The sequence below is a fragment of the Gekko japonicus genome, unplaced genomic scaffold, assembly GCF_001447785.1.
Source record: "Gekko japonicus isolate JY-2015 unplaced genomic scaffold, Gekko_japonicus_V1.1 scaffold289, whole genome shotgun sequence".
Taxonomy (NCBI): domain Eukaryota; kingdom Metazoa; phylum Chordata; class Lepidosauria; order Squamata; family Gekkonidae; genus Gekko; species Gekko japonicus.
The window spans coordinates 494,664-517,051 of NW_015174282.1; the positions used below are offsets into that span (position 1 = coordinate 494,664).

Consider the following 22,388-nt stretch of genomic DNA (forward strand, 5'->3'; position numbering starts at 1 on the left):
GATGTTTTGTTTTTAAAAATACTAGGCATACCTAGATATTCTACCGCTTGCAGTTTTTGCCAGCTGTTTCAATGGGATTCCATGTAGTGACAGCGTTTGTCCCTATGACTGTAGGTCCGTTGAAGACTTGTCCCATGTTACATTTCAGTGCTTGATATTTGCGACTAAGCATAAAAATTTTTTCAGGACCATTGTATCTCATTTCCTGGGAAGGTCAGATCCAGATAAATTAGTATTGCTACTAGGAGATAAGTGTATTACTTTCTGAATGTAAAAGTTTGTTGCTGCTATCATAACGATGATGATGAGGCATTCCAGTGTAAATATGGTTAATCTGCACACTATCTGCTCTATTTTGGGTCATTAACCATTTGGATTGTAAGGTAGTATTATTTATTTTGAGATATTTTAAACAATCATTATGGATTTTAATCTTTCCTATGAAAAAGTTTTGAATTTTTTTGGGTTTTATTTTGATTGAATCAGTGTTGCTATGGCTTATTTGATGATGCAATACAGGCAGACTTGACTTAAAAATCCTTCCTGAATGAGTGCAGAAAAAAATCATATCAAAGGGGAACAGCCCAGCAGCCATGTTCATTGCTTAATGAGCCCCCAGTTTTCTTTGTGTTCCTTGGCTGACGAGGGAATGGGTTGGATGGAAATAGGAGAAATGTGCACAAGCCTCCAATTTTCTCTAGTGTGCATGCTATGTTAATGACCTACTTGGAGCCTTGTATACTGGGAGGCACAGTGCAGAGGAATGGGTCAACTTAGAATTTTTTATATTTTAGAAGAGTTTTAGTTGTTTGGTGTGCCATGTAATGAGTGACGCTAAGCAGATCTGCTCAGAATTATGTACTATTTCATTCATCACATGAAAGCATCTTGCAGGTTTAGTGATGTAGCCCAAACATTATAATTTGCTAAAGTTGAAGAATGATTGTAACTCTTGTGCAAGGCAGTGCACACATGTCACCAGGTTTTGTATTGTTTTGGAATAGCAGGGCATCTCTGGCCTCTCCATGTTGTACTTCAAGCCTTTTTTGAAAAGTGCACAGAAGCAATAGTGTTGTTCCAAGAAAACAGGAAAAGCCTGGCTGCACAGGCATATCTGCAGGTGCTCATCTTGTTGCATTGCAACTTGTGACTATTGTAATCTTATTGAAATGAACTCATTTTCTTTTTGGTTTCTGTATGTGTGGCATGACAACTGCCATACTTATATGGATTATGGGTGCATTTTATTAGAGAATGGAATAAGTGAAATTAAAGTTGCCATGATAAAGTTAGCAAAATGTTGTTACAATACATCCAAATAAAAGTAATATAGTTCTCTAAAATTAATTTTGTAGGTTTAATTTTTTTTAACTTTATTTTGGTAACTGAGAGGTATAAAACAGTTTTAGATCAGTTCAGTTAATCAGTAGTCATGTGCCACTGCAATAGCACAATAACAGATGTACTTACTAGTGCATCCTATACAGAATTGCTTCAATAGAAGTGCATTGAAATCATTGGGCTTCAGTTAGGGTTGCCAAATCGTTCTTACCTCGCAGCGGGGGGCTCCCGTTCGGCATCCTCAGCCGGATGTGACGTTTTCACCTCATATGGCTGTGGCCCCGCCCCCAGCGTGCCCGGCATCATCACGTCACATCCGGCTGACGTGCACGCCGGGGTGGGGTTTCCTCCGGGGCCCGATTCCGCGGCGGCGTAAATCGGGCCTCCAAAGCGGGGGGAAATCCACCCCCCGGGGGGATTTGGCAGCCCTAGCTTCAGTTAAATTAACTCTGTATAATATTGCATGTCCTTTATAGATTTTTTTAAAAAAAACTGCTATCAGAAAATAAATAAAACAGAATCTATATACAATAGCAAAGTCAGCCAAATCTGAGAATACTTAAAATCCAGAGACTAGAGTGGTGAACAGGCAAGATACATCTTTCTACAAACCTGAAAAACACCCCAGGTATACAGAAGAATCGGTTATCTAAAATATGTAGCCATTGCTAGGCAGCCACTGATTCCAGGCTTGGTTCTGTCAGTAAAGGGCAGGGGGAGGGGTCAGGGCCCTTTCCAGGCCTATTTTAGCCTTTGAGGCCAGATCCAGGATGGTTTGTGGCTGAGTCTGAAGAGGCTCTGTCTGAGCTGCTAGGCCTAGCAGCTACCTCTGTGTGACTTGATACCACCTGACTTGCATGACTCAACTAGGCCTGGCTGCTTGCTACTGTTCAACAGCTGCCACCGTATGAAAGCCAGTGTGGTATAGTGGTTAGAGCTTCAGTAGAGACCGAGGCTTGAATTCTCATTTTGCTGTAGAAGCTCACTGGGTGATTTAGGGTCTGGAGTCTGGGGAGGGTGGGGTTGCAGAGGGGAGGGTGTCAAAAGGGTATAATGCAACAGACTCCACCCACTAAAGCAGCCATTGTCTCCATGACAGTTGGGGTTGCCAACCTCCAGGTGGGGGCTGGAGATCACCCAGAATTACAATTGATCTCCAGATGACAGAGATCAGTTCCCCTGGAGAAAATTGTATTGTTTTAATATTGTTATTTATGGTCTAATTGACTTATTTTAAGATTGTATTAAATTTATTGTTGTGAACCGCCTGGAGCTATATAAGCCGAAATAATAAATAAATAAATAATACTGAGGTTGCTTCCCTCACCAAACCTCTCTTTCCAAGGCTCTACCCACCAGTCCCCAAGAATTTCCCAACCTGGAGCTGGCAACCCTCAGGAGAGAAGGAAGCAGGAAAAGGGGAGAATCTATGGGAGCTTTCAGGACAGGGAAAGGAAAGAGGAAATAGTGGGGGAGACGGAAATAAGATTCCTCCCACAAGTCTTTGTGGGTTCCCGCTTGTAGTATCTAAAACACAAAACTGTTATTGAAAGTATTCAGTTTTTTCTTTGTATTTCATTTGCCATAACAAAATTTAGTGTGAATGTGAGAACATATTAAGCTGCCTTATGGCAATTCTGACCTTTAGTCCACATAGCTCAATACTGCCCACTGAACTCAACTGGAAGCTGATTTCCAGTGTTTCAGGCAGATAAAGGACTTTCCAGCATTCATTTTCTGAAGGGCAAATTAGTCTTGACCTTTTTAAATGAGTTGGATCTGGGTTCCCCCCAGAACTCAACTTGCTTTCCTCCCCAGCCACACAGAGGCTGCAATTCAAATCAGGACATTGTGGAGTTGGAAGAGGGGCTTCCACCTCTCCCCCCTGTGCTTTTTTCTCAAACGAAAATGACCCAAGGAGTATTATTTCCCCATTTTGGAGCTGCATGAGCATGGTATACTTCTTTAATCTGCAGCTGCAGTGTAGCTGTGGGGGAAGTGAGTCAGGTCTGAGGAGAACATGATTCATTGAAGAAATCATGTCTAGTCTGGCCATAATTTCATTTGATGCTATGGATTAAACCCAGGAAACTCTTCATGCAAACCATTGAGTCACAGTCTGTAGTCTATAGATTTTATGCTTGTGCTAAGTACTATTTCTGCTTCTGAGGCTTTGGCATGTAAAATTCCTTTTCATTTTACTAACAGGAGTATTTGAGGGCACATTTGAAATATTTAGGGCAAAGTATTTTCAAGAAGACAAGAATTTTTGGAATGTATCAATTTCATTTTATCAGCTTTTTTTAAAGTAGGATTGCCAGAACCCCCCCAGTCCAGGCAAGGTTCTTCCACTTTTGGGTGCTCCCCCCCGAAATTACCCCCTCTTACCTCCGAGAAGACAGAAATAACCATGACATGCCTATGTAACCTGGAAGTGACGTAGGCACGTTGGATGGCAACGCTCTGGGTTTTTTGGGCCGAACTCTATGATTTGTAGCTAATTCTACCAATTGGAAAGTATCAATTTCATTTTATCAGCTTTGTTTTTAATTAGGATTGTCAGAACCCCCCATTCCAGGCAAGGGTCTTCCACTTTTGGGTGCTCCCCCCCCCCCAAATTACCCCCTCTTACCTCTGAGAAGACAGAAATAACCATGACATGCCTATGTAACCTGGAAGTGACGTAGGCACATTGGATGGCAACACTCTGGGTTTTTTGGGCCGAACTCTATGATTTGTAGCTAATTCTACCATAGAATTTTCCCAAAACCCAAAGTGTTGCCATCCGACATCCCCATTGAAGTGATGTGGGCACGTTGCGGCACTCCTCCCCACTCCCAGAAGAACATAAGAACATAAGAGATGCCAATGTTGGATCAGGCCAAAGGCCCATCCAGTCCAACACTCTGTATCACACAGTGGCCAGAAATACCAGTGCCATCAGGAGGTCCACCAGTGGGGCCAGGACATTAGAAGCCCTCCCACTGTTGACCCCCCCCCCAAGCACCAAGATGACAGAGCATCACTTGCCCCAGAGTCCCTATCTATACCTTGTGGCTAATAGCCACTGATGGACCTCTGCTCCATATGCTTATCTAATTCCCTTTTGAAGCCATCCATGCTTGTAGCCGCCACCACTTCCTGTGGCAGTGAATTCCATGTGTTAATCACTCTTTGGGTGAAGAAGTACTTCCTTTTATCCGTTCTAACCCGACCGCTCAGCAATTTCATGGGCTCCCTCCTATCCCCTGCCAGTGTGTTGCTGGGACCTGGGACCTGGCAACCCCCAGTTTTTAATAGTTATGTACAGTAATATTTATTACATCAAATCTCTTTTGAGTTTACTTTTATTTTGAACTCTATATATAAAATGGCACAGGGCTATAAAAATTTTAGATATAGGTTTAATATGACCACAGAAAATTCACTTCTGGCACCAGGAAATGTTGCAGTTCTTCAGTGTAAGCTCCCTTGTTTACCTCGGCTTAAGCTGTATGTGGAAAATTTGCATTCTCCTTTGCTACAGCATAGTTTAGAGTAGACCATTAGGATCTAGAAGACAGTCTCTTGATGCTCATTACATGTGACACTGGGAACTCCATGGTTTTTTTAATTCCACGTGCATGGTCTTGATTTGGATTGGGCCCCAGTACATGTGATTTTTTTTAAAAAGTGCTGGAAGCTTCCAGCATCATATGTAGGTCTGCCCTCAATAAGTACTTATTACTGGCAAAGTGTTTGCATTTTTCTTTTTAAAGAGGCTAGAAGTTGAATACTCAAAAATAAAAACATACCGTATAGCAGGGCTTTTTTTCTGGGAATGTATGGGAACAGAGTTCCGGAACCTCTTCGACATTTTAAAAATGTTTAAAAGTTCATGAGTTTTCAGTATACAGATTGAAAACTTCATTTCCCTCTTGAGAGTTCTGGCACCTCTTTTTCCAAAAATAAAAGCCCTGCCATATAGTAAATATGTTCTCTGGTCCCTATGAATTGTATGGCTGAGAAAGTTACTTACTGATGTGGATTCTGAATGTGTGGCTTCTTTGCAAATATTGATAAAGGATGGGGAAGGAGCTACTGCTCTGAATGTACTCTTGGTTGGTCTGCAAGCCACTAATGACATAGTTAGACTTGGGCCAAGACTTAGACTAGAATCCCTACTTTTGTCCATGCTTGCATGCTTTTGTGCTTTCAAACTGACACACAGATATTAAAGACATAAAGTTTTCCTTAGCATTTATCTTCCTGCTGCTAAAAGCTTCAGAATTGAATTTTTGTGTGTCATGCAGCTGCCACCAGCATAGGAGTATTGCTGTGTGTGACTTAACTGGGATCAGTTGCTTAATTGTATTTCCCAGTTGGCTTTGCATGCTTTCTGTTTTCCATTGTCCAGGTAGAATAGCATGTGCAAAGAAGTATCACTGTTGCTTTCCTTGGAAGGTCACTGTATGTTAATTTACAGTTCAAGATCCTTCCAGATTTGCCTGTTGGGAAGTTTTGGAAAATAAGCTTTGGAATCAGAGTCATTTGAACAGTATTTATTTTGTTCAGAAATGAAAGCTGTAATTTGTAAGATCATTTGCAGATAATTTCTTTGTAATTTTCTTTATTAACATTCAGCACATTTTTATCACTGAAATCCCTAATATTATATATAATTCCTTTTTCCAAGAGTAATGACAGATATCACCAAATTTCCATATGTGCTGCCAGTTCTCTAGACAGAGACAGTGATATGAATCCATCTGATGAACCATAGCATATGAATTATATTCCCAGTAGTCATTTCATAGAAAAAGAGGTGCAGGAGCTCATTAGCATAACTCATTAGCAGGAGTCATTTCCTGCAGGAGCGCACAGGAGCTGAGCTCCGGCAGTAAAGAGCCCAGGGGGTGGGCACATGCAACAAGCCCCACCCCCTGCTCCCAGCAGCCCTCAGTCAGAGCAAGAAGCAGCCAGGTAAGTTGCAGAGCCGCCCTGCCCTCCCCCCCGGTCCAAAACAGTCCAGTGGCAATACGTTATGCTAATGAGTTATGTTAATGAGCTCCTGCACCTCTTTTTCTACGAAATGACCCCTGCTCATTAGCATAACTTATTTGCATATGCCACACACCCTGACATCAGCGGAAGTGTGTCAGAAGGCGACACCTACCGCTCAGGCTCCACTGGACTGTTTTGGATTGCTAGCTATTGGGGGGGGGGGACGTGCAGATCTGTCCTCGCAGAGGAGGGAGAACTTGTACCTGAATAAAACTTGGTCTTAAAGGTGCCACTGGACTGTTTTGGACTGGGGGGCCGGGGGGAGCTCTGCAACTTATCTGGCCGCTTCTTGCTCTGAGGGCTGCTGGGAGCAGGGGGTGGGGCTTGTTGCATGTGCCCGCCCCCTGGGCTCTTTAGTGCCGGAGCTCAGCTCCCGTGCGCTCCTGCAGGAAATGACCCCTGTATATTCCTTTGCTGAAGTTTATACATTCTCCATAGTGTGGTGTGACTTGTATTTTAATATGGGTCCCATTGGGTCCTGTTGAAAAGATCTGCACACAGAAGAGGTTGAATAATTATCCCCTCTCCTGAATCAGCCCTCATGCAGTTCCCTCTTATTGCTCCTGGCTCCCTTTTCCTCCAGGAACAGCATTGCAGGGGACATTTTGGGATACTTTAAGAGGGGGAGGTGGGAACATTGCACTAAAGTGTACAGAGTTTAGATGCAAACCAACCCATTGATAGATTTATATTTAAATATTAACTTTGTGAAGAGGTTGAATCAAAAGCTGTAATTTCCACCTGAAAATTAACTATACTTGCAGCTGATAAACTGTCTAGTTTTGTGCAACATAGTGATGGGATAGGAACTAGGGTTACCAACCTCTGGGTAGACCCTGGCAATTCCCCAGAGTTACAACTGATCACCAAATACAGAGATCAGTTCTGCTGCAGAAAATGGCTGCTTTGGATGGTGGGCTCTATGGCATTTTACCCTGCTGAGATCCCTTCCCTCTCGAAACCCCACTCTCCCTAAGCTGCGCCCCCCAAATCTCCAGGAATTTCCTAACCCAGAGATAGCAACCCTAAGGATGTCCTGTGGATCTAAGAGAGAGATTATCATATTTCTGTTATGTCTAGACATAAGAAAACAGTATTTCAAAAGTTTGTTGGAATACAGTGATTTTACTGCACCTTTCCCTGATACTACTATCAGACATTCAGCATACACACAAGTTTCCATGCATAAAAATGCCTCTTTACTTCCCCATGCCCAGCTTGGTACTAGATTTTTTCCCTGCCCAGAACTCCAGTAATGCTTTCCTTCCTCTCTATTCTTGTCTCAGCTGCAGATCCATGCCAAACTCACCCTAATCTCTCTGTCTGTCTGTGTCTGTCTGTCTGTCTGTCTGTCTCTCTCTCTCATATGTACACAGACACAATATTTTTGCATTATACAGAACAAACCCATATGGGAACATGAGTCTTCCTTAGTTGATCAAAGTTTCAACTTCTTTGAAATACAAACTTGAAGAAATTCTCTAAATTATAGAACGCCAATTGCCAACATTCCTGGTATGATCCAGACACAGTTAAATATAGTTAAGGCCCATTATTTTAATATTTGCATCCTTTCAACCCCCTATTTTTTCAGTGAAGCATTAATAAGGATTGTCCATTTTATCCTCACAACAATTCCATAAGAGAGGTTAGCCTGAGACAGTAACTGGCCTAAGGAAACTCAGAACTTTAGGAATGAACAAGGATTCACTGACACACTCAGTGTACTACACCATTCTGGTCACTTTGACTTCAAGAGCAAAAGATAAAATAAAGCAAAAAGCATGCCTGACTCTTCCAGTTGTGTTTATATATAGTAGGAAGAGTTCTGGCTTCCAGGAATTAATTAGTTGTTCCAGCTTTAAAAATACTTAGATATATATTGTAAGATGTTACTTCCAAAGTATATTAAGACCTTGAGTATTTATATCAGTGAGTGATACTACTAGTAATAAAATTCAAGTACTTACAATTAAAATATGAGCAATTTTTTCTTCTGCAGCAGAGTACGGTACAATCCACAGTCCAACGACTCCCATTAAAGATTCAGAGGCAGACAGGTTGCGCCGCAGCTCAGATGGCAAATCACGTGGCCGAGGCAGAAGGAACAATAATCCTTCACCACCACCTGACTCTGATTTAGAGGTATTGTATATGCAGTATTATTTGATTTATCATCCTAGCTTCGCAAGGAGCTTTGGGGAGATTACAAAATATCAAACCAGTTGATGAATAAAAACAAGTTCTAGTACCCACAAGCCCACAAAATCAAAGTAAATTATAATTCCCAGATAGAACCTATGCCACTGCTTCCCCCTCCTACTGTTTTGTATCATGCTCCTTATCCCCCAAATTACCAACCCACTACTGCCCTCATTTCATCTTTCAACATTTGTACTTACTCCACTTAGAAGAGATTCTCCCTAAATCTATTGCATGGCCAGCCCTATCCATATATTCTGCTATTCCACACCGACTTCCCGCTTCACACAAGAAGGAGCCAAAGAAACCAAGAACCATTATCTTTACCAAGAATATCTTAATATCCCTTGACGATTTAAATATCTTACACCAGAAAATGAAAAAAGGTAGTGCTACATCCTGATTGCTATATGATCCTGTTGGCATTTTCCTCAAATATTTAACATAGCTAATCTATTTGTATCGCTGAACAGGGGAATGAGACATGCTACAAATGGATATAAATGATTATCCATTTCTGCCCTCCCTAAATAGGGATAGGGATGTGCACTACCAGTACTCTTGTACCACCCTGGCAGTGCAGAAGATTGTCTTGACTGATGGGTAGTGAGTACCATTTACTAGAAAGAACCACAAAATAAATTTTGAGTCAATAACCTGAGAATTCTTGGGTTCTGCTGCTAGCTTTTTCAAGGTTCCCGTGCTGCCATTTTCAGCAGAATGCCAATTTGAGAGTAATCTAAGTGTCCTAACATTTATATCTCCCCATTGTTTTCAAATATGCCAAATTAAGCGGAGATACCATATGAGGACTCCTAGGAGACCAAGTGTTAAACAATCCAGGATCTTTTCACCCACTGGATAAAGAATTTGAGAGGGTGAGAGAGAGGATAAAAAAATTCTCCTTCTATCCATTCTTCCTGCATCTTTCCAATGGTCCCTATTTGTAATTATATAAAATATTCATGTGTTTAAATAAGTGTTAGTAAAAAACTTTCTATACAATTTTAATATGCTATATTATTCTAATGAAATTGTGTCTGTGTTTCTAAAATAATATAAAAATAGTTTTAACATACTATATCTTTTAGAAAAAAGGTTGTATGTATATTGATCATGTACATATTTTCTATTTCACTTGCTGACTTTAGAGTGGGATCCATTGATTTGGTTATCTTTTTACAGAGAGTATTCATTTGGGATTTGGATGAGACAATCATCATTTTCCATTCCTTGCTTACAGGATCCTATGCTAACAGATATGGGAGAGTAAGTACCATTATACTACTTCTTATTTACAGTAGTATTCTGTTTCATAGTGGTTTTATATGCAGAAGAAATCTGTAGAGTTTTACAAATAAAAGGAATCCTTTAGTCTTAGAAAAGTGAAGTAGATGGACTACCTAACAAGAGTTGTCTAATGGTCTTTGAGGGCTGGTTGCACAAGAATATTCAGTTGTACTATAGATTATGAATAGGGATGGGCACAGACCTGGAAAATGCAGTTCCGTTCATAATTTGTGACGTGTCTGGTTCACGAACCATGAACCATCACAAATGTTTAGGGGCTAAATTAACCAGTTCAGTTCATGAGGTTTGTGATGTGGTAGAACCCCCCTCCAGCATGCTTAAGATGCCAAACTCACAGGGAATCTCCAGATGACTCTCCTCTACCTGCCCTCCAAGTTTGGTGAGGATTGGATGTAATGGGTCTGAGTTACAGCCCCCCAAAGAAGGTGCCCCTAGGAAAGTGCTTTCTGAGGAAATGACAAGTGCAGGTTCAGGAGTGTATAGAATGAACTCTGTGCAAGCTTGAGGCATAAAACTTGCAGGGCACCTCACTATGATCCTCCTCTACATGTCCTCCACGTTATGTGCAGGTTGGACTTCGGGGGTCCAAGTTACAGCCTCCCCCCAAAGGTTACCCCAGGAAAGTGCTTTGGGGGGAAATGTCAGGCGCAGGTTCAAAAGTGCATAGAATGGACCCGCTGCAAGCTACACACACCAAGCATACAGGGAACCTCACCCTACCACCCACTCCTCTACATTCTCTCCAAGTCAGGGGCAGATTACATTTCTGGGGTCCCAGTTACAGATCCCCCCCAAAAAAGGTTTCCCCAGTGCTCTCTGTGGAAAAGACAGCTGCAGTTATCGGAGTCTATGGAATGGCTCAGGAACAAACCAGTGACACCAAACTCGCAGGGAAGCTTCACCTGGGCAGACCCTCCCCCCAGCCAGACACTGGAAGCAAGGCCAGCATCCCCCCTGCGCTCGCAGCCCCCCCCAGTCTCCAAAGACAGGTTCTGAATGACAGAAAGGCAGACATTCCCCAAGTTCCAACAGGGGCTCTCGAAAGCAACCTCACGACAGCTTGGCCACACCACATGAGCAAGGAATGTGTGCCCACAACTATCACAGCCCCCTCCCCGGGCTGAAACACACAAGTCCAGAGCACACCTGTCAACTACGAGGGTCCGAGTTATGGTCCTCCAAGGAAGATGCCCCCAGGAAAGGGCTTTTGGGGAAAATGTCAGGCACAGGTTCAAAAGTGTGGGTCCTCAGCTGAGGCACCCAGTAGCTAAGCCCCTACTGCTTGGCATGAGCAGAGAGATGAGGTGGCTCAGAGATTTGTTCCTCTGTAATAAATGGCAGCTTCAGGGGGTGGGCTCTGTGGAATGAATAATGCCACCAATCTTTCCATCTCCATCCTCCTCAGGTACCACCTCAAATCTAAATAAATAAATAAATATCCACAAATGTCTCAAGCTGGAGTTGGCAGCTCCAATTGTCATCTTATTATGCTCTATCAACCTCTCTGCAGCCTGATGACATCACCAGGTGTTCTCTTAGAGCTTGGATTTCAGCTCTAATAAAACAAATATTTTGACTGCACAAAAAAACCCTCAGCTTGTCCAAAAATGGAATTTGAAGCAAGCACAGGAGTGGTCTTTAACTCTTTGTAATGCATAAACCAGAGATGTCAAACCCATTGTTACGCGAGCCGGATCTGACATAGATGTCACTTTGTTGGGCCAGGCCATGTGTGCCATAAAATGTAATGCCAGGTACCGGAGATATAAACTTTATAAAGGACACAGGCAAATTCAATTAACAATATTATTTTTTACTCAAAATACAAACAAAAGCAATTGATTTACTGGGGAACCCACAAAACCCCCAATAAAGACTAGGAAGAATTTCACATTGCCCTTTTTAACCCGTTATTGTACTGTCATGGAATAAGCCGGTACAGGGATGACTGTTTCACACAGCCTTTCCCTTCCGGTAAGGAGCCATCTCTGAAGTGGTGTGTCATTTCAAACTGCACCGCTTTCTTTTCCTGCCATTCCCCCCCACCCCACGCGCACGATCTTCCTGACAGGTTTTTTTTAACATTCTATTGGAAGTGCTATGGCGCTGAAGCAGGACTATAAGCCAGCGCCATAGCGACCCCATTGAGATGCCTGGTCTCCATTTAGATACACTGACATTCACTACTGCTCTCACCTAGAAAGAAGGAGCTCACAGGATACGGAGTTCAAGCATGGGGGAGACAGGACCGGACAGTTTTGAAACCCAGGAAGCTTTTCTTCCTTCTACTCCCACAAACCATGCACTGTGTGTGCTTGTGTGTGTGTGCCTGAGTCTACACTTCCTCTAAAACAAACTTTTAAAAAATCAACCAAATGTCTATCTCACCATTCACTTATGCCCCTGATCTCCTGCTTAAACAAGCTGTACAATCAGGTACTTGTTTCCAGGGACAGCAATAGCAGATGTCAGTGTATTTAAATGAAGTCCAGGCATCTCAATGGGGTTGCTATGGCGCTGGTTTGTAGTCCTGCTTCAGTGCCATAGCGTTCCCGATAGAACATTAAAAAAAAAGAGGATGATCGCACACGGGGAGAAAAAGGGTCATTGCAGGAAGCGCTATGGGGCATTTTATACTGCACCCCATAGCGCTTCAGAAGCAGTAGAAAGGATTGAAGACTGGAGGAAAGGATTGAAGACTGGAGGAAAGCAGTTTGAGTCAAAAATGCTTCAGGCATGCTTCCTGAACGGGACAGAAGCGTGTTTGTCTGAACAGGTAAATACAGGGGTCATTTCGTAGAAAAAGAGCTAGGGGAACTCATTAGCATAACTCATTAGCATATGCCACACCCCCTGACATCACCGGAAGTGTGTCATAAGGCCACACCTCCTGACATCACCGGAAATGTGTCATAAGGCCACACACCCCGCCTCCAACGGTCCCGGCCGCTGGTGCCGGCCTTGCAGCTCCACTGCCGGGCCCCATGAGGGGCCCGGCGGTGGACCTGCAAGGCAGAGGCAGGGAGGAAGCCACTTACCCTCCCTCTTCTCCTGCCTCCTCCTGGCTGAATGAGGGCCGGAAGCAGGGGACGGGGCTTTGTCATGTGCCCCGCCCCCCTGTACCTCACCCAGGGGAACTGTGTTCCCCCGCGATCCCCCCCCCCGAAATGACCTCTGGGTAAATATATTCTGTCAGGGACCAGTTACTAAAACGGGTCTCTCTGAAATGACAGAAAAACCCCATTAGTGACCAGTTCTTGAAATGGAATACTTAGGCTGTCTGAAATTGGGCTAGGTTTTTTCCCCCAAGGGATACCATAAAAGGGGGACTACCTTATATTTCCATACATACTGGTTGCTTGCAGGCTGGGTAAGAGCCCTGGACAGGCCTTTTCTGCCCCCCCCGGCCTTATGTTTGACACCCCTGGCATAAACCATATTTTGTAGCACTGGGAGAAATCTTGAGAGCATTGCTGCTGTGCAGTTTCCATTCATTCCAGTGGGATTTTCTGCACAGGACCCATTGAAGTGAATGGAAGTAGTGTGCTTGTTAAAACTTGATGTTGGTTTTGTGTCCTTGTCGGTTGTACAATAATGGAAATAATTCAGTTGGAGGTTTTAAAAAGCTGTTTCTGTTTGTTTGGAAATAATAATATATTAATATGTTGCAATATAAATACTAGATTTTTTTTCTCAGGGGAAATAATAGTTGTCCATTTAAAGTGATTAGTGATACAAACTGCCTTGCATAGTAAAGAAAGATTGTTTAGAGTTTCTTGCCCAACCAAGTGTTTACGGATTGAAGTGTTGATGTATGTTCATACACTGAAATAATGCGTGGAGACTATTTCAAGTATGTTCCTAAGTAATAGATGTGCCTCTAGAGTTGCTTCCATATGGGATATCAGAACTGGCTTGTCTAAAATCTCTCCAAGTTGGGGGTGGATTACATTTCCGGGATTCCAGTCACACCCCCCCCCAAAAAAAAAGATCTCCCACATTTATACCCTTCCACTCCTCCTGAGTGTGAACACCTCTCTGTGCCATGAGAGTGAAAGTGCATACAAAGGGTACTCGTTTTGGGGGGAAGAAGTCCTCCACTCCTTGCATACCACAGACCCCCATCCCTGAGCACCCTCATGGAGGACGTAGTCTTTTGCCAGCTGCAGTAGTAATGGTCAAGTCTTAGCTCTCCAGAGTGCAAGGCAGAACCACGCACTTCACAACAGACCTCTGGAGCAGCCAGCAGGACTGTCGGGGCATGGCCCAGACCCCAGGAAGGGACAGTCCTGCCACCAGGCTACATAGTGGTTCTGCTCCATGTGCAAGGGGATGGATGCAGGCCACACAGTGCAAAACATTGCTGCCATGATACAGAGTAGCCTGAGGTAGTGTATGGGTGGTAACAACATCATCTGTGGCTACATGGTCATGGACTCCAGTGCTAACATGCTGGCAGAGGTGAAGTGTGCGCGCCTCAAGGGCATCGTCTGCCTGGTGCACACACTTTAGCTGGTGGTGATGGATGCTCTGGAGCTGGGGAGCACTATCAAAGCCACCTGGGATGCTGCCCCTCGAGATGTGGTCCTTGCTCAATACCTGTTGGTGCCTGGCTGCCCACTTCTTACGCAGCATCAAGTGTGCCCATCTGCTGCATGAGAGGCAGGGGGAGGGGTATTTGGAACTCCACCTATGCCATGATTGCGTGTTTGGTGGAGCAGAAGACCACCGTGCAGGGTGTCATGTCTTCCATAACCATCCTGCACAGGGAAGAGGAGCTCTCTGCAATAAATGGGAGTACAAGCTGGCTTGTATGTGTGACTCCCAGATAAAAGGCAACATTGCTCTTCTGAATGCAGTGCTCTTACAATGAAAGGATGAGCTCTGCAAAAAAGTGCAGAAGCTAGAGGCCAGCATATGTGGCCAGAAGGTACAGTAGGTGGAAGAGGCTTGGGATGAGGCATCTCTGCCTTAAAAAGCCCAACCAGGGAGAAGCCCCACTGCTGTTTGTCAGTAATGAACTCGGAGGTCAGCAGTGGCAGAGGATTTGGCAGAGGTAATGGTGTGGGAAAACCTCACCAAGGCCCCTGAGGCTGCCGACACCAATCCCCTGGAGTACTGGGCACATTTGGCCCAGCCTCTTTTACATGGTCATCAGCTTTGAAGTTTTGTAAACAGTTTAATTGAGCAGAGACAGTCTGTCTGGAAATGTATCCATTCACGAACCATGATGAACTGCCATGAAGAACATGAAAGTTTGTGGAATGTTCGTGCCAGTCGCCCTTCCAGGAACATCACTTTATGAACCACAAACCGCCCAAAATTAGTGATGAACTTTAGTTCATGAGCCAGTTCATGCCTGTCCCTAATTATGAGTTGTTCCAATGTATTTATAAAAATGGCCAAACAACTCTTAATATATTTCCAATTTTTGACTTTTTTGAGTGATACATCTTTTCTTTTTTTTGTGGCCCCATAGAGTGTTTAAGGCAAGTGACTTTCAGAGGTGGTTTGCCATTGTGTGCCTCTGTATAGTGACCCTAGACTTTCTTGGTAGTCGCCCATCCAAATAATGACCAGGGCTGACCCTGGTTAGTTTCTGAGATCTGACACAAGAGTTTCTTTCTTGCTTGCTTGCTTGCTTGCTTGCCTTTCATCAAAATATAAGGGCAGCCATGCTGCATCAGACTAAAGATTCTGAGTCTAGCACCATATTGCCATAGTGGTTGGTCAGAAGAAGGATAGCCTTTGGCTGATTTTGCCCACATGTTCAGTGCTATATTTATCTTCTTGCCAATGGCTGTGAAAAGTGTCAAAAAGAGGCAAAAATATTAATGAAATGAGTCCCCATGTTCACTAAGCACTAGCCAAATAAGGAAATTGCATGAAATTTCCAAAATCTAGCAAAGCCAATGCACTATATTTACTCTTCAGATTATATTAATGTTTGCCAATACCAGACATCATTTTCAATTTGAAAGTGACCCTTCATACCCATGGATACAGTACAGGATCTACAGAACTAAAAACTAGTTCTGCATACCCAAGAGATAAATAATTTCTCCAATTTGCTGACATGTGTATGTCAGATTTATTATACTTTAAATAACAGGGCTTAAATGGAAGTTATTAACATTATTAGGCTGTGGTAAAGCACTTCATATGATCCTTAAATATCTGAGTCTCTGTCCCTCTTTCTCTTCAGTTCTTAGAATGAATTATACAAAACTGAGAGAAATGTGCCAAGGTATTATTAGGGCTTTTTCAGTGTTTGGTGGAATTGAGTTGGTTTTTATACTTCATTAAGGCATTTTGTTTTTGTGTGTTGCATTACTTGGGTTCCTCAAACCACACACGACTTCAGAATATTGGAAACATTGATTAGGAAATTCATGCATATCTTTTGAAAAGTATGAGGAACTTGCAAAACAGCATGTTTATAAAAAAAACTTTAGTCTGAGATTTGATTTAAATGTGATGCTGAGTGTGTAAAAGAAATGTAGCTGTGTCAGGTCACATGCAGCTGGGGTCATAATTAAACAAGGTTACCAACCGCAGCATTAGAGCACTATAAATGTAGCATCAGTGCATGAAGAATCTACAGTGTATGTACACATGCTAGTGTTCTCATGCTTCACATGTGAACACACAAAGCCTTATACTGAGTCAGACCATAGGTCTGTCAAGGTCAGTATTACTACAACTGGCAGTGGCTGCCCAGGATCTCAGGGAAGGCATCTTTCACATCATTTACTACCTAATCCTTTTCACTGAAGATGCCCAGGATGGAACCTGGAATCTTCTGCATGCAAAGCAGACATTCTACCACTGAGCCATGGCCCCTCACAACCAACACACCATTTAAGCACCTTGCAGGTGTAGAGATTTTCGTTGTTTGTTTGCACAGCTGTTGTCACATTTCAGTCACAGAGTGATTATCCATTTTCATGTCATTAGCCATGAGGGCATGGCATGGAGCAAAGCAACTCAGTAAATGTCCATGATTAGTTCAGGGGATGGTATGGACTGAAGTTATTTTTTAGCATTCCCAAGGTCATTTTCATCATGGATATATTTTAAACAATTATGACAAGTGGTAAAGAAATCTTGGTTTGCTGTTTTAAATTTTTAGATCCATAGCTATAAGCAACTCACTTTGACAAAAACAGTAAAAACACAGTCAATAAAAACAATGCATTAGTCATACACAAAAAAAGCTTTCAAACTATCCTTCTGTTATAAATATCACTATTTATATATTTAATTAACTGTAATAACATGAGCAAGAAAGACCCTGCTGATGTCATGGGCAACTTCAGTAAATTGGGAATTGGAGATTGGCTGTGAGGAATTTGCGAGCTATTTCGCGGATAAAGTCGTGGCGCTCTGCCACAACCTCCTCACCACATTTGAAACAGTGCGTGAACTCGAGACCCCTTGCACGTCCTCGTCGGGTTTGGATCATTTCGGCCCGCTCAGCCTAGAGGAAGTTGACAGATTGCTAGCAGCTGTACGCCCAACCATGTGCAACCTTGATCCTTGCCCTTCCTGGCTCATTAAAGCGGGCCACGAGGGGTTTCGAGGTGCCCTTAGGGAGATTATCAACGTCCCTCTCAGAGGGACAGTTCCCAGGGGCACTCAAGGAAGCGATGGTCCACCCTCTCTTGAAAAAACCATCTTTGGACCCAGCCGAATTGGCCAACTACCAGCTGGTCTCCAATTTGCCCTATTTGGGCAAATTAATTGAGAGGGCAGTTTCAGTACAGCTGCAGGGCTTTCTGGATGACACTTCCGTATTAGATCCCTTCCAGTCTGGCTTCCGCCCGGGACACAGGACAGAGACAGCGCTGGTCGCTCTTACTGATGACCTCCGAAGGCACCTAGATCAGGGCGGTTCGGCAGCACTGATGTTGTTGGACCTGTTGGCAGCGTTTGACATGGTCGACCACCAGTTGCTGACCCACCACCTTACCGACATGGGGATACAGAGGCTCGCTTTACAATGCCTTGTCTCCTTCCTCCAGGGTTGGGGACAAAGGGTGGTGCTAGAGGAACAGCAATCCATGAGACACCCGCTTGAATGTGGGGTGCCTCAGGGGTCAGTGCTTTCCCCAATGTTGTTTAACATCTATATGCGCCCCCTTGCCCAGGTTACTCGGAAGTATGGGTTGGGTTGTCATCAGTATGCTGATGACACTAAGCTCTATCTGATGTTGGGTGGCCAGTTGGATTCCAGACCGGAAGATCTGGACCAGGTGCTGCAGGCTGTGGCTGGTTGGCTCAGGCTGAGTCGGCTGAAGCTAAATCCGGTGAAGACGGAGGTACTGTGCTTGAGTCACGGCAGCACAGAGTTGGGGATCCCGCTCCCAGCCTTCGATGGGGCGCCACTGGTGCCAGCGTCGGAGGTTAGGAGTTTTGGAGTGCTCCTTGACCCCTCCTTGACAATGGAGGCCAGCGTCGGAGGTTAGGAGTTTTGGAGTGCTCCTTGACCCCTCCGTGACAATGGAGGCCCAGGTAGCAGCCACTGCAAAGTCAGCCATTTATCATCTTCGGCTGATTCAGCAGTTGGTTCCCTTCCTCAACCATGGCGACCTGGCTACAGTGATCCATGTGACGGTCACCTCGAGATTAGACTACTGTAACGCTCTCTACATGGGGCTGCTCTTGTCGCAAATCCAGAAGCTGCAGCTAGTGCAGAATGCCGCAGCCAGGCTGTTGATGGGCGTCTTCGCATTGGGAGCACATCCAGCCTGTACTTAGGTCACTGCACTGGCTGCCAATAGCATACCAAATTCGCTTCAAGGTGCTGGTACTTACCTTTAAAGCCCTATATGGTCAGGGTCTGGCATACCTGAGGGACCATCTTTCCTTATATATACCCCAGAGAGCACTACGGTCAGGGTCTCAACATCGATTAATCATTCTGGGCCCCAAAGATGCCAGGCTCACCACTACCAGGGCCAGGGCCTTTTCTGTGACGGCTCCTTACTGGTGGAATGAGCTCCCGGAAGAGATCAGGACCCTGCAGGACCTCTTGCAGTTCCACAGGGCCTGTAAGACGGAGCTCTTCCACCAGGCTTTCAATTAGGAGCTGCCACCATGACCATCAACTATGCTACATGAACATCTGCAGCACTAAGCTGGCCCTAACAGACCGGAAGACCGCTGAATTGAGAACTCAGATGGTATATTTTAGAGCACGCCATCTAATTTTAAGGAATTGTTAATATTGCGAGCACTTTAAATGTAAGAATGTTTTCAGCTGTTTTAAAATGTTTTAAAGTTTTATGTTGTCTAGGTACATTGTACTGACCTCTGTAAGCCGCAGTGAGCCTGCCCGCAGGAAGGGCGGGGTATAAATACAAATAATAAATAAATAAATAATGTCCATGAGATGCACACAACCACACGGCAATAAATAGGGGATTTTACTCCCCCAAAACAGAGTATTGTTGTATATGTGCTATTTGGAATAAAGATGTCTGGATCCTATGCAAGAAATGAATAACACCAGTGTAGATACTGTGCTAAAAGAGAGACTTTGGAAAGGCTCAGTATGTTCTTTGAATATATACAAAGGGAGGTGCCTTTAGCACATTAGTGGTTATTAATTATTTTACTGCTAACAAGACTAGCAGCTCGAAGTGGACAGCAACAGTTGCTACATGATTAAGTCACTGAAGCTTTAAAAAGTTAGTGTCAATTGACGGTAGATGTCACATGAAACGGGAAGGAGAGCTGTAAGAGTGACAGTAGAAATTTTGCACTGTTGACTTGAAATAGCCATTTTGCCTTAATATTTTTAAAAAACTAGTTTCTTTTTGTGCTGTAATATTTGCTGTAAAGAGTGAAGGTGGGGGGAAACCCTTATTTTTCATAAGATTTCAATTGTGGTGTTTCAGGTTAACTGGAAAATAAGCCAAGACACGCATAATGAATAAACGTTCCTGTTTTTCAGCTTTTGTTTCTTGTGCACAGAACAAAGGGAGTGACTGGTGAATGTTTTATAAATACATGCTGATAGTGTTTCAGTACAAGAATTTGTGGTTCAGCCCATTTAGTACTTCCCTTATTAATTAAGGTGAAGTTGATATCCTTCTGGTATTTGGACCTGTTCTGTATACTTTTCTGGACATGAACATTGAATTACAAATCATAGTAAATGTTCAGTGGATCATAGGTAGGGAAGTGCACAGACTGGGAAAATGGAGGTTTGTGGGATCTTACTAACAGACCTTCCTGAGATGCTCAAAAAAACTCCCACTGAAGGGGAGGTTTTGTGTGTGTGTGGGTCTTCAGCCAAGGAACCCACTGGCTGAGCCCCTCTGCCTGGCTGTAGTAGAGGGACAGGTGTGGCTCAGAGCCCTAAGCCCACCAGACACCGCCCCAGGTGTGCAAAACTCCCACTGAAGGCTTCTCTTATGTTCTAACCTCTGTACTATCAACCAGCAAGCAGCAGCAGTAAGAGGCTTTCAAGGAGAAAGCACAGGAGTGTCTTCAAACCTTCTCTGTCCAATCCAGCTCGCAACAGATGGGTGTAAATGTTGTACTTGCCTGTCATCTCTGTCACTCATCACGATGCCTCCTCCCACTCCAACCCTCCAACCATTCATTTTCTTATCTTCCTGCTGCTACTGTCTCCCCGTAGTGCTTTTTAAAAATTTCCCTTGGAATGCTGACCATGTTCTTATGTTGTCTCAGGCTGTATTTTTCATTAGAACTCTGTTTGAGAGACTTCTGGTTTTGGTGTTCGCCATGGCCGCTGCTTCTCTCCGGACCTTCGGGAGACAGTAGCCAGAGCCCGCAGCTGGGAGGGGGTGCAATTGTCTGCGCCACCCCTGGAGCCCTTGCGATGGGCCCCTAGCCATGGGGCACTAGAGTGAGCTCTTCCACCGGCGATCCAGCCGGAGAAGGGGGGCTCCATGCCCCGAAGGTCCTGCTGCGGAGCGTCCCGTATGGGAAAAGGAATCACACACAGGAACAAGTGTTTGGTGGCCCAGCAAAATTAAATGGAAAGTGGATTCGATATTGAACTGTGAATTGGAGTAAAAGCAAGAACCACCAAAAATTTAAGCCGGAAACTTCCCTTTAAAAGCGGGGGGGGGGTACTCTCCCCCGATAAGAAAAGCTAAGCGATTTTAAGCTACAACGACAAGGGGGGGTAAATGATTGAAGCATGATAGACTGAATTAATAAGCATTTAAAAACTTACCAAGCGTATTAAGGAGTATCAGAGACTGTGATAACTTTTATAAAAAGTAAACAATCTCTAAAAATGGCGCCCATGAGGAAGGATGAGAAAGAAAAATACGTTAAACCAAAACTTCCTGTCAGACCTGCTGGACCAGCGAGTCCTGCCCCTTGACAGGACACAACTGCAGAGCTGCTCAACTGCTACAGCTACAAATGGAGAGAGCAAGCTATGTCTTAAGGTTTCAAGGTGTTCTTGAATCTAAAATAGACTATGTGTGATGCTTTAGGCCCTCTGGCAGATATAAAAGCGGACACATTACAAAGCGAAGTAGATACGATCTATAGATCTTATCCAGAATTTATAAGACAAAATAATCTGCCGGGGGAAGTGATTGTAAGATTCTCGAGAAGATGAATGAGAGATCAAATTCTCAAAGCGACAAGTGGATCTACCTTGAAAATCAAAGACAAAGAAATAAAAGTGCTAAAGGACATACCATTGGAAATAAGAAGGAGGAGGAGGAAATACAGAGTCCTAGTACTATTCCTACAAAAGAAAAGCATTCCCTACAGATGGATGGTACCCGAAGGCACAATCTTCAAATTTATGGACAAGAAAGAAAAAATTGACTCTGTTGAAAAGGCACAGGAATTTTTGCATCTACATAGCCCCCCACCAGGGGAAAAAGAATGTGAGAAAGAAGACAGCACCAACGAGAGGGAAGAAGAAGGAGCAGCGACAGACTCAGACGAGGATCCAGACTCTTAAATTAGGGGCGGCTGCCCCGAAAACAAGCTATCAATTGAGAAAACCAAAGTATAAGAAAAAATTAGATGTTATTACACTCTGAAAACTCTATATATTTTAGTAATTAATTCTTATAATGTTTTTTTAAAATAAGCCAAAACTAGAAGTGGTTTAAGTGATTATATAAGCCAAAAATAATTATTTGATGACCACAGTCAATGAATTGTTATTGAACAAGGAGCTAAAAGCTAATCTTGATAAGCAGTATGCATGACCACCATCTCTTGGGTTTTTAGTGGGTTTTCTTTACTTTATCCCGTAGTAAGTAGTCACCCTTCCCTATTTTCATTTTAGTTTATTAGTATGTAGTTTTTAGAAACGCAAATTAAAAAATCCCCTACGGGAGCTCAAAAAAAAAAAGAACTCTGTTTGAGGCCTTCTTGTGCAGCCTCTTTAAAGTTTAAAGAGAAGTTTAAAGCCAGCAGAGAAGGAAGCCACTCCAACTTGGGGACCACACTGGTTGGGCATCCCCCATGGCCGGCCCACTTCC

General features: G+C 43.6%; 1 protein-coding gene across 13 annotated transcripts in view; it reads left to right on the plus strand.

Moving 5' to 3' along the window:
* The window catches only part of EYA1 (EYA transcriptional coactivator and phosphatase 1), a 132,282-nt gene that overhangs the window by 56,904 nt on the left and 52,990 nt on the right, over positions 1-22,388 (plus strand). For 7 of the 13 annotated variants that reach the window (XM_015423876.1, XM_015423881.1, XM_015423879.1 and 4 more), the window contains 2 exons: positions 8,387-8,529; positions 9,772-9,855. In XM_015423876.1, the coding sequence (XP_015279362.1) occupies positions 8,387-8,529; positions 9,772-9,855 (227 nt within the window). The remainder of the gene's footprint in view (positions 1-8,386; positions 8,530-9,771; positions 9,856-22,388) is intronic. The other 6 variants (XM_015423880.1, XM_015423882.1, XM_015423884.1 and 3 more) reach the window with 1 other exon arrangement.